The sequence below is a fragment of the Carassius auratus genome, chromosome 20 (assembly GCF_003368295.1).
Source record: "Carassius auratus strain Wakin chromosome 20, ASM336829v1, whole genome shotgun sequence".
In the NCBI taxonomy this organism is placed as follows: domain Eukaryota; kingdom Metazoa; phylum Chordata; class Actinopteri; order Cypriniformes; family Cyprinidae; genus Carassius; species Carassius auratus.
This window is the reverse complement of record NC_039262.1, coordinates 20,189,514-20,202,884: the sequence shown is the minus strand read 5'-3', so window position 1 is coordinate 20,202,884 and position 13,371 is coordinate 20,189,514. Positions and strand designations below refer to the sequence as shown.

Sequence of the window (13,371 nt, the reverse complement as noted above, 5' to 3'; positions counted from 1 at the left end):
TTGTGCATCTTTTTCTTCCACACTTTTTCCTTCCACTCAACTTTCTGTTAACATGCTTGTATACAGCACTCTGTGAACAGCCAGCTTATTTGGCAATGAATGTTTGTGGCTTACCTCCTTGTGAAGGGTGTCAATGATTGTCTGTACAACTGTCAGATCAACAGTTTTCCCCATGATTGTTTAGCCTAGTTAACCAAACTGAGAGACCATTTTGAAGGCTCAGGAAACCTTTGCAGGCGTTTTGAGTTGATTAGCTGATTGGCATGTCACCATATTCTAATTTGTTGAGATAGTGAATTGGTGGGTTTTTGTTAAATGTGAGCATAAACTACTTCAGTCTGTGTGCACTTTAATACATGAGTTTCACAATTTGAATTGAATTACTGATTTACGAAAATGAATTAACTTTTCCATGACAATCCAATTTATTGAGATGCACCTGTATGTATACAATTCCAATAAAAATAATTTTGATTATTTGTGAAAATTCTGAAATATTCAGGATCCAACTAGTCCATAGCCAGACCTTCATGGCAGCTTCCATTGGTCAAGGCCCGCCCATGAGGCCATTTGACCTGCATGTCAAACAAACAATCACAGTTCGTTTAGTTCATCGTCATGTTTCAGGGCGTGGAAATGTCGCCAGAATAACTCACTGGTGTGTAAAACTCTCTGACATATTTTATAAATATATGAAAATATATTCTATATATATATAGTACAGACCAAAAGTTTGGAACATTACTATTTTTATTGTTTTTGAAAGAAATTTCTTCTGCTCATCCAGCCTGCAATTATTTGATCAAAAATACAGAAAAAAACAGTAATATTGTGAAATATTATTACAACTTAAAATAAAAGTTTTCTATTTGAATATACTTTAAAAAAATTATTTATTCCTGTGATGCAAAGCTGAATTTTCAGCCTCATTACTCTAGCCTTCAGTGTCACATGTAACATCCAGTCTATCACATGATCATTTAGAAATCATTCTAATATTCTGATTTATTATGAGTGTTGGAAACCGTTCTGCTGTCTAATATATTCGATGAATAAAAGCTTAAAAAGAACTGCATTTATTCAAAATAAAAAAAAAATTCTAATAATATATATTCTAATAATATATTTTCTTTACTATCACTTTTTATCAATTTAACACATCCTTGCTGAATAAAAGTATTGATTTTATTTAAAAAAAAAAAAGAAAAAGAAAAAAATTACTTACCCCAAATTACTGACCAGTAGTGTATATTGTTATTAAAAATATTTATATTTTAAAAACATAGCTTCTTTTTTTTCTTTTTTTTATTCATCAAAGTATCCTAAAAAAGTATCACATGTTCTGGAAAAATATTAAGCAGCAGAACTGTTTCCAACTTTGATAATGAATAATAATTTCTAAAGGATCATGTGATAATAACCCATAAAATTCAGCTTTGCATCACAGAAATAAATGATAAATTAAAGTATAATACATTTAAAAACAATTAATTTAAATTGTAATAATATATCACAATATTACATTTTTTCTGTATTTTTGATCAAATAAATGCAGGCTTGATGAGCAGAATAAACTTCTTTAAAAAACATTAAAAATAGTATTGTTTCCAAACCTTTGGTCTGTACTGTATGTATATATATATATTCGAATTTTTGATCAATTAATGATTGCTATGAACACCCTGGCACTTTGGTGTAGCCTACACATTTGTATACTTTTATACAAAATAGGACAGTCAAGTTATTCAAAATGTATAAAGGCGCATCTGCTGTCTCACATGTTAAAGACGCTTCCTCAGCCGCTGGAGCGCCTGCCCTGTACGCGGTGACGTGAGGCTCTCGTGGATTGGCGCGCTGCCATCTTTGATTGTGCGACAGGCCGCGGCGCGAGCGGGGCCCTCTCTCGAGCGCACGAGAAACCGCCAACCGCCCGTTACTGCTCCCCTCACACCGGCGGCGCGACCAGAAACACACAAGAGTAAGAAAACGACAGAGAGAGGGACATAAACGCTCCTTTCTCTTTTGAGGAGGAGATTTTTGTGGGTCGCTTACCGCTCGGCTAGCTGGGACTAGCATAGCACGAGCTTTTGTAATCCACAGCCGGCCTCGCTCTCTCTCTCTCTCTCTCACACACACACACACGCTCAACCACACAATACAAAGGCCCAGGACACAGACCTTCTGGACGGGATAAACGATATACTTGAAGAGAGAGACAGGACCGGCGGAGATAGGTAAGTTATGTTAACGGTTAGTCAGCGTGCTGCTCCTGCTGTTGCTTTTTTAGAAGAAAAGAATCAGTCTGGCTAATGTTAGCACTGCCATGAGAAACGACAAATAACGCAACCAACCCCAGTTTTCTTTTCTCTCACATAGGTCGGTATTAATATGGGCAGGTTTAGTTTATACTTTGCTGAAAGATAATATCCGGATAGCCTGAGGCAGAATTTGGGGTGAATGGGGGGTTTGGAGGCCACCTCACAGGGCCCAGTTGAACAGCCATTTTTGATAAATGACTCATTTTGCCGGTAAAATACTATTGGGGCTGTTTTAGAGAATTCTTTGGTTTGTTTGATGCATCCACACGACTTCAAACCGATGGTTATATTATTGCATTTTAAATCTGAAAGGCAAGTTCGAGGTGAAGGAAGGTAGTAGTTCCCCGTTGTCCTGTAGTTTTGTGGTGCAGAGGTAGGTTAGCCAAAGGTGATGGCTCACATGACTTTTTCAAGTAACGTTACATCAAACAAAACATTAAAATCAGTGCATGCAACTGAACATATACAACTACCACATGCAAGTGTGTTAAAAGTAACTCTGTAGAATTGCATGCTTAGTCCCCGTCAGACTTAATTTATGCTTATGTTGTGGCTTATGAGCAGAATGAGCTTTATTGCCAGGTATGTTCACACATACGAGGAATTAGTTTTCGTGACAGAAGCTCCGCAGTGCAACATAACAGCGACAGAACAAAAAAAACACAATAAAGAATAAAAAATACAAATATGTAATCCTGGAAATTCTACTGTTTCGTTTTTGATTCGTGAAACTAAAGCATCTAAAATTATAAGCATGGTAAAAACCCGGTTGTGCATTATCTTTTAATTACTACCTGCCCACAGATTGATAGTTTATACATCCTTGGCAAGAAAAATAAATTATAGATAATTTTTTTTGATTTTTTTTTTTGTTTGTCTCAATCATCAGTGAATTGCATTACATTTTTGTCTAAACCATTAAAACTACAGAGCTTTGATCATAAAACCTAATCCTCTAACTGAGACATATTAATGAGGGGTATAGAGTGACAACTGATGTTTGTATGCATTTACTGGAAGTAGTCTGCTCTACTGCTAAAAGAAAAAAAAACCCTTGATATACAAGCTGTTAGAATTTATCTTAACTTTTGGATATATAAATAATATAATCTGCAATAAATTGCATATATTTGCTCAGTTTGGGCCTCTGAATTAATTAAGTTGCTCCACATTCTCATTGTATCATACTGTATGGGCCATAAAAGCCTGATGTCTAATATGATGCAGTACATAAAGCATGCGCAAACTTTTGTATATTATTTCTGTGAAATTGAAATGTTCTATAAAAATGTGATTTTTCTGCCTAGAACTATATATTGCAGGCTTGATGGGTCTTATACAACTGGCTGTTATTTTAATGTATACTTCATTCTTTTGTGATCCATGTCACAAATTTCTCATTCCTTCTGTATGTATGATGTTGTTTCATTGGGCTTGAAAATTCATGTAGATCCATGAGGTTTTGTGAAAATGGCATACAAACTGATCAAGACCGAAACATTTGCCCTCAAAGCACAACAAGAGTCTTTCAGCAGAATCAGGAACAAGTTAGATTTGATTAATCACAGTGGAGGGGGGGCACTTGTGAGTGTCATTAGTGGAAGATTTGATCATTTAACTTCCACTTAAAGAGCTTTACATATTCATAAAAGGAAATGCCACTGAGAATACCATTGGTTGAAATGAAACAAGACTTAAGGGATGCTTTTAACAAAGAAAGAAACAGACCCACAGGAACCGGAGATCAAGTGAATGTTTTGAGGCTTCCTGGGAACACTGAATTGGATCTGGTTGTGCTATGAGGTTTCATATAAGAGTATGTTCTTCATTGATTTAAGGATTGCCCCTCACCAATCTATTGAAAAGATATTGACTTTTCTCATCCCTCAGGGGCTGCAGCTCAATGCCAGTGATTCCTTGCATGCTCGTTTGGAAATGTCTCTGGAAAGCAGTGATTGGCTTGAATTTAGTAGACTGATTTGAAAGAATAAAGATCTTTAATTGAAATCTCAAATCCATCTCAATCAAGTTCATCAGTACTTAATAAATGATTGTTTACACAATAATAACTATTAGGCTTGCTATCACCAGCAAAGTCATGATATGCATCATAATACATGACTGCACCTAATTTGACCTCAACAGAATTTAGTAAAACAGCTGTTTATTAAACACAATATACTATAGTGACATTTCTGTCTATTGGCAGAGCAGGCAGTTACCTCTTTATTATGAAGGCCTCCATAACTGTAACACAGTACAATACAGGTAATGGCATATGGTGATATGGAAAAAAATATAATATCATATATATAATATATATATATATATATAATATAAAAATCACAATTTTATAACAATTCTTTGTCATGCTGGTTTTACTATTTTGCAAGTTGTCTGAGCATTACAGCCAAACTAATTTCCCTATTATAAAGACAAAGCCATTCAAAGTAACCAAAAAAAAGGGCAGATATTTAGGCCAAAGAGAGCGGAGATAAAAATCTTTGTTCTTATTTTTTAATAACAAGGATATATGAATGGCAAAGATACACATTACTACTACACATACAAATAAAACAAACTGGGCTTTATTTTTGGGTACAATAAGGTGTATTTAGCAGGAGCATTCAAGAAATTGAATGAACAAATATAAAAATAAAATACTGTATTAGCTGATTCCTAAAGCAACTGTATTCAGTTTCTTCAGTCAAGAGCAGTGAGTGATTTTTCTCTTTTTGTTAACGTTACAGGAATAGTTAGCCCAAAAATAATAATTCTGTCAGCTCTCTGTCTGTCAATTCTGTCATAGTGTTTTATATTTATACCACCATTTACTCACTCAAAAGTGGTTTTAAACCTGAATGAGTTTCTTTCTTCTTCTGAACATGAATACTATTTTGAGGAATGTGGAAATCCAAACAGTTGCTGGCCCACAGTGACTTCCAGAGTGTTTTTTGCTACTATCAAATTTAATGTGGACCAGCAACTGTTTGGTTTTCCATGTTCCTCAATGTATCTTCTTTTGTGTTAAGCACAAGAAAGCAATTAGTACAGGTTTGGGACAATGTGACAGTGAGTAAATAATGACAGAAATTAAATTTTATGATGTATCCCTTGACAGTAATGACAGAAGGCTTCATGTTTAATAGGCCTATTGTCACTTTAAGACCTGCAGGCATCTGATATAAGGCAAGTTTACGTTTTTCAGTTTTCTAACGGTTTACTTTCATTTTAGACATAATCAACTTGAGTCTACATGTAAGCCTTGTGTGTTTTGACAGAATTAGTTCAAAATAACTTAGTTCGGTAATCAGACGCTGTTTGACAGGCTTTAGCGCTCATGCTTTGGGTGTATGCGGCGCTCAGGATGATGCCAAAAGACCACTAAATAGCTACCTTGACCTGACTGATCCAGATTTACTAAAACACTGACTACTGCATTGGTTAAAACGCCTTCAGCAATATCCAGTATAAAGCACTTGTGCTTTTAAGCCAAATAGCCTGCTGGGGTGTGTTTTTTTTTTTTTTTTTTTTCTCTGACCTGTACATGAGTGCTATTATCTCTGCCATCTCTGATGAAATCGGCCATGTTTTCTCTGCATTGTCAGTGTTTTGGACCATTTGAATGCATTTGCATACTGGATCTTTAGACTTTCCAGGAGTTTGCGGGTTGATCTCATAGCAAAAATTATGATGATTATTTTCATATATTATTGACACGAATGTAGAATATTGTGTTTTTCCATTTCTGTCGGTGGGGCTCTAGCACTTAGGTTCACACTTATTCCTTTGAACAGTCCAAACAGTCATCAACGGAAAATCCCCACACCCCTAATCCTAACCATTGAGTATCATATACACACCAAAGTCAATTAATGCATATAAATAGAAAGCCAAATATAAACAGAAACTTGTGCTATTGATGCGCACTTTCATAATTTGATATTTATTTTAAGACAATCATATTGTCTCATGGGTCTCACAAAATGATGTGGTGGGACAGAATAGGCCAGCGGGCTTTGAGTTTGACACAAGGGCTTTAGGGGGTTTTAGCTATTCATTGGTGTCCTGGCAGTTTCAAGTAAAGAGTGTTGAATGTTGATCTGTCCTTTGCATAGTCCCATTGGTTGCATTTTACTACCTGTAGCGTTTACAATGTACCAGCCAGCTAAAAGATTACATTTTTGGAGGTGTAGATTGAGAGGAAGCTGGCATTTAACCAGTGAAGCTGCACTAAGTCTTTCCTTAATGAAATGTTTGTGTAAGTAAATCCTGATAACCCAAATTAAAATATGACTGCTTTCACTTTAATTACACCTTCTGTCTTATCATGTGACTTTTAGTTTGTGTGTGTATGTAGAGCTGGTTTGCATGATGTAAGTTTTATACTCTTTATGTTTTTGATTTGGCATTACTGGCCTTTTTAACTCTCCCAGAAATGACCGTGTTAAATGGGTTTGAGGGCTGTTGCTTTATCTTAGGTTCATCCATACTCGAGCTGATTTGAGCTTATGAAATACATAATAATAATAATGCATTTTATTTCATGGCGCCTTTCAGAACACCCGATTACACAATAAAAATGATCACAATTTGCTTGGAAAATACTTGTGAAAACGAAAGTCATAAAAGTAATAATAATTTGACTATATTAAAATTATTGTTTTTAACAGACTTGTGTTTTCTCTATCACTAGAGCTTATAAAGCCCTGGCCGCGTGAGGTGTGCCACTGCGGGCTTGTACTATTCTGTAGTTTATTAAAAGTTTTATCAGTTCTGAATGTTGCGTGTCTATATTGCACCAAAATGCAACACTGCACCCCATTGGGTCCACAGCAACACACCAGCCCTCAATGTAATAAAAATGCAAACAGACATACACGCAAAGATTCCTGCCTTTTATTAGAGAGAAGAAAATGTTCAGCCCCATCCCTTTGAAGCTTTGAATATTAAATGTTCTTACTACCGAGGATACAAAGAATTGGTATTCGGACCACCCATAGTGTAAATATTTAATACATTTGACAGATAAGATCCTGCCTTAACTTGGAGGTTGGAAAGTCTGATAAAAGCTTGATTATGCACCTAATGATTTCTCTGCATGTTTGGTGCATGGCCTTGAATAAACATTCCAGTTTGAGCCACTGAATCTAATTTAGTAATGTTTGTGAAAGGAGTATATAGGCTATCATAAGCATACGCTTTATTTGGGGAGGGTTGGTTGCTCACATGAACATTTGTCGGTTTTTCTCTGTAGTTCCTCAACAATGGCTACTGGTGTTGCATTGTAGCCTGCTCTTAAGCCTGACAGGAAATACTGCTTAAAATGCTTAAGAGGTGCAGGTGGAATGTTAGAAAAAGTATTTGGTTTACCATCTGCTCATTGAATATTTTATTTCTTGGGTTCTTCTAAGGGCTGGTTCTGAGGGGTGAGGCCGCAGGACCAGACTCAATGAGTTTCCAGCGAAATGTCCGAGAAGTCAGGGCAGAGCACCAAGGCAAAGGATGGCAAGACCAAGTATGCAACCCTTAGCCTCTTCAACACGTACAAGGGCAAGTCTCTGGAGACCCAGAAAACTGCAGGTAAGTCAAGGGACCATTCTTACAAACAAGCTGTTAATTACGAAGTTCCCTGTGGTGGGGTGAATCCCTCAAAAACTGTCAAGAGCATGTTTTAGTTACATTTCTCCTTAACCTAAAGTGGTGAATTGCTTTTGCATAAATACGATGAAGCAAACAGAAAAATGCTTACAGCATGCTTAATTCAAAGCTTACAGACAGTCTACACAAATGTTTGCGACATTTCGTGACTTACACATGACTTGGCTAACTTGTAATGATTTGCTGTCTAATTCTTAAAATAAGAATGGTTCATTGAGTAGAGTGTCAAGTGATGTACTGGAGTCTTTGAACTGTTGTTCATTGAGCCCCCTGATCAGCCTCCTTTGCATCGCTGGGTCAAATAAGCAGCCTTTGTCCACTGAGTTACTGCTGTGCATTCCTATGAGCTTAAAGATAGAGACTGCCTAAGAACATTTTTTGCTCATATTAACAGTATTCCTGTACAAATTTTTAATTTCATTGCATATTATTGCTCTTTTGTGGGAGGTTTGATCACTTCTATTGTCATCATTTGTAAGTTGCTTTGGATAAAAGTGTCTGCTAAATGTAAATGACTTTTGGTCATGTCGTGGAAATTCTAATTCAATAACAATTTGTAGAGACTGAGAATGAAAAACCAAACAGAGTTTTGTCTTTGTATTGCTTTAATTCTCTGCAGAGAATGATCTGCTTTACACAGAGCTTGAATCTGTGTGAAAAGAGACAACACACAGACCACAGCCCACTTTTTATAGTATGTAAAAAAATACATTGAAGGAACTTTAAGCCAATCATGTTACTCAGTGCACATCACACCATAACACATGCACATTACATCGTTGTAACAACAATGAGTTTTACATAGTAATTAACTCAAATGATATATAGGGAATTTGAATTATTAATCAGGAATTTGATTAATATATATCTCAGATGGCAGTTACATTAAATTTTATTGATTATGAAAAATAGCTCAATTGCCTATACCAATACTAATCACAGGGCACTGTAATTTACTCATTAATATGTCAATATTCCATTCTTCATATCAATTGTTGTGATATCTCTTACTGTAAATTACTGCAGATCAAACAGTGGATTGTCCAGCAAGCCAGATTGACCTATCAATTTTCAATAAAGATATCACTTTTTATAATTCAAGGAAAAATATTCTCTGGCCACGAAAACATTATCCTATCATTATGAGGCTGGCGCCAGGCCAGGCGTTTAGTACAAACAGGGTTTCATTTGTGGCTTGAATTGAACCCATGAATCGATGACCTGCATATCTGTTACATCGTAGATGCCTGGTTACTCTCAAAACTTCCCATCCCTGGTACGCAGTTTCCCCTTAAATATTGTTTTTCAACCTAAAGCAGTTATGTGCACAAGTTATGTCCATATGGATTATATATACTACCTTGAACATTGTATGTTAAAAAAGATACTTAAATTAGATTAATGCAATCAATTATCAAAATAAAAAAATTTCCATAACAGAAAACTGAAAATCCTTTCTTTTCTTCCATTTAGTTGCTGCCAGACATGGGCTCCAAAGTTTGGGCAAAGTTGCGGTCAGTCGACGCATGCCCCCTCCAGCTAACCTGCCCAGCTTAAAAGCTGAGAACAAAGGCAACGATCCCAATGTTAGCATTGTACCTAAGGATGGCAGTGGATGGGCCTCCAGACAAGATCAACCAGGAGATGAACGGTAAAACTCCACATTCTTAAATGATAGGTCTTGTTCCTGTTGAAAAATTTATTTTAGATGTTCCAAACATACTCTTTCACATTGTCTTGCATGTGTTGCAGTCATTAGATTCTTCTGTTCCACTGGCACTTTTTTTTTTATTTTTATTTTTTTTATGATTATAGGCAACAAGAGACACCTCCACCACAGCCTAAGCCAACTGTGCCCCAGACCTCTGATGCCCCTCTGGGAGGCAGCCGCTCCTGGGCCAACAGCAGACAGTCTGGGCAGCTGGACGGTGAGCCGTTTCCTCTGTTAACCTTTAAATTGTTGTTCACTCTCAGAATGCTATTCGGTGAACTGTAAATCTTTTTCTAAACAAATTTAAGTCACAGATTTATCTTAATTATCATGAATTTTGAACTGCTGAAGTCGAGTGCTGAAGTGTCACTGTGTCTGCAGGAGCTCCTCGGATGAGCAGTGAGTTCCATCAGGAGTTTCCGAGTCTGCAGGCGGCGGGTGATGTGGAGAAATCAGGCGATCAGGAAGATGAACCCTATGGGCCAGGCCCCAGCCTCAGGCCTCAGAGTACGACCATCATCCTTCACCATTACTTAGGAGCTCTGATAAAGTGCCCATATTATGCTGATTGCTGATAGACATCATGATGTTGTCAGATCGCGCCGCTCACATCTGATGTAGACACGGTGTTAGGAATCATTAGTTGTTTTCACTTATAAGGATTCATGTTTCAAGCACAACCCCCCCACAGCCACAGCTGGCAGAAAACACAGCGCATTTGATTTCATTCACCGCAATGTGCGCTCGTTCCTGTTGGTGTCGTCAATATGGCAACCTGCTGTGTCGTAAAGTTTTAGGAGGGGCCTGGGGAAAAAAATAAACAAATTTTTAATCTGGACTGCAATTTTAAATATTTTTAATCTGGACTGCAATACCTGGCAATCCTATATATGACCTTTAACACTTGACACTTCAACAACATCCTGCTCCAGTCGTTCTTGTGAATGAGTCTCTTGTCGATCAGCCACTTCAACTGTTTCATCATCAGAAATGGTTCGGTACAATCCATACCATCTTTTCTATGTACTGACAAGACTCCAGGGCTGTCATTCCCTTATGGCAATGTCAGTTTCATTTCCGACACGCGCTGTTCACTGTAGACCAATCACAAAGGACTGCACCATCTGGCCAAACACAGCAGTTAGGGCTCACAGAAAGGAGGGCTTTAGAGAGACTGTTTCTTTGAACTGCTTCGCACAAGTCGTTTATGAATCATTTATAAATACGCTGAAATTAAATAATTTTGAGAAAACTAACATGCTTTTTGAACTTGCATGCATGTAAACCTGTTTTAAGAGACTCATAAAACAATTTTAGGAAACTTAAAATGGCATAATAGGGGCATTTGTTGGGTTGCAACTATTTAGGGAAGAAAATATATTCAGAGAGAGAGTTCTTAAATATAATTATCACCTTCACTCTGGCCTTTCATTTCCATTCCCTTCTCAGATGTGGGTAGCTGGCGGGAAGGTGGAGGCAGGAACTTAAACGTTGCTCCCAGTTCTTCAGAGACTGATGGTAAGCCCTCTGAGGAATCAGGCATGGGTCGAGGCACACCATCTCCCTCTGGGGACTCCGATGAGACAGGGAAACCCTCTGCTGGGGAGGGCAGAGAAAAGAGAGATGCCAGAGACAGGCTCCCACCTACTGCCCCTCAGCAGAAACTTAATGGTGGCCAGCAAACCGCAAGAGGAATGTCATCTCCGTTCCATGCTGCCCAGTTCAGGAGCATGATGCCACCATATGTGAGTGATTGAGCCATTGTTTATAATTAAATTTACCTTCTGAAATGTGACATGCTGCTATGTATTGTTTTGTTTGGTACTGATTTTGTGTAGTGTATTTTGCAGTGCTATTTTAATGTGTGCTTTATCTTTTCAGATGTTCAGTGCTTATCCTCGAGGGCCCTTTCCTCCTGTACAAGGCAGCTTTAGGTACCCTGGACAACAGGAGATGTCTAAGTAAGTGATCCCATAAGGTTTGAACTTAAATGGGCTTAGATCTAGAATCTAAGGTTGAAAGAATGATTTATTTTGAGGAATCTGATGCTGTGCTGTCTAAAGTTGAAGTTACAGTTCTAACTAGTTATTGGCCTAAAAGTGTTAAGTAAAAATGGAAGCAGTTGAAAGTGAAATTTTATTAAGACAAGCAATCTGGTATTTTGGAATACATCCAGGATATTAGGAGCGTTGTGAAATCTAGATTTTTCCTCATATTTCTCTTTTCTCTACTTAGGGGTCCACGGTCTGGTGTAAGACCCTCCCAGCCTCCCTCGCAGCCATGGCTGCAGGATCCAGACAGGCCATCAATTGTTAGTGCCACTGAACTAAAAGAGCTAGACAATCTGGACACTGATGCTGATGAGGGTTGGGCAGGTGAGAGTGACTTTTGGATGTTTTTTTGTTGTTGTAATTTATTTTTTATGGTTTACAGAAGGGTTGGGTAGAATATACACTTGTTGGCAGGTACATACATTTCGTCTAATGTCAATAATTTCGACAATAAACATAACATTTCTCAAGCAATTTTTGAAGGGGACACAAATAATCCATCAAAAATTTTACTTGTAAGGATATGTATACACAGAGGAAAGCCGTGCTACTATTACACATTAGACAACTTCAAGCTGTTGTGTTTATGCCGAGACAGCGCTCTGTGTCCGTTGTAGACTTAAATATCTGTCACTGTGTTGCCAAGTCCAAGTTTGCGGTTTTCCCGTGGAATTGGGCTTTAGCACCCGGAACATGCTTTTTACAGGGGGGGCCCCACTCGAAAAATACATTGGCATTGTGTATTAGAGAGAAAATAATCACTTTACCAAAGCATCGTGAGGCAAGGGAGGGGGAGACAAAAAATCTTTCTAAACTTAAAACGCATTTTTACTCTGTTTGTGGTGTTTTACTACTTGCACAATTTAAAGTATACAGCATTATTATTTACAATACACAGCGTTTTTTTTCTCATCTTAGGGGGGACAACCCTCAGATGGGGGCGATGTTTACTTCTATCTTTGTAGGTTTCCCAAGGTAGTTTATTAGTATTATCAGTATTAGATGGTGGTTGGCCATGCACCATTTAAATGGCAACATTCAAACTGTCAGTTTTTGGGATTGACAGCCGCATTTACTTACAGGTCTGAGTCTCGATGTCCTGTTCCCACAGCAGCTTACAGTTGCGTTTGGGAAAACTATCTGTATGAACGTGCAACAGCAATCAAGCCAGTATTACTTTACCAGTAACCATAGCAACAGTGACCGAAGTAAAATCAAAGATGGCGACGTCAATACTGAGAATTCTGACATGACAGGAGTCCAATCGAGCCACAAGTTCTTCCGTCAAATCTTCAGTAACCGACAGCAGCTTTTAAATTTGGGTAGAGAGCAGAGCATATTTGAGTCATGCACAGAACACAAAACTGATGGGTGTGGTTTTGGTGGAAAACTGACTGAATCTAAAACTTTCAGATGACACCGATAATTTCTCCATCACTGTAAGCTACCGAATCAACATATGAAAACTCGTATCCTACATTAAACACGCATGTGTGCAGCAGAGCAACTCTCTCGCACTGTATGATGCAACAGACAAATAGTTGTTTAGTCCTGTTCTGTTCACACAGCGCGTGTGTTCCGAGAATGGGGTTGTGAATCCTGAAAATTTACAGGTGTGAGTTTGGTTACA

The 13,371-nt window shown here is 37.7% G+C and overlaps 1 protein-coding gene across 1 annotated transcript in view; it reads left to right on the top strand.

Annotated features, from left to right (window-relative positions):
* Window positions 1-1,812: 1,812 nt before the first annotated feature.
* Window positions 1,813-13,371, top strand: part of LOC113121141 (protein PRRC2C-like) — a 28,679-nt gene continuing 17,120 nt past the window's right edge. The window contains exons 1-8 of the mRNA XM_026291395.1: window positions 1,813-2,234; window positions 7,733-7,901; window positions 9,453-9,630; window positions 9,795-9,907; window positions 10,072-10,197; window positions 11,140-11,435; window positions 11,572-11,651; window positions 11,926-12,065. Of these exons, the coding sequence (XP_026147180.1) occupies window positions 7,787-7,901; window positions 9,453-9,630; window positions 9,795-9,907; window positions 10,072-10,197; window positions 11,140-11,435; window positions 11,572-11,651; window positions 11,926-12,065 (1,048 nt within the window). The 5' untranslated portion in view covers window positions 1,813-2,234; window positions 7,733-7,786. The remainder of the gene's footprint in view (window positions 2,235-7,732; window positions 7,902-9,452; window positions 9,631-9,794; window positions 9,908-10,071; window positions 10,198-11,139; window positions 11,436-11,571; window positions 11,652-11,925; window positions 12,066-13,371) is intronic.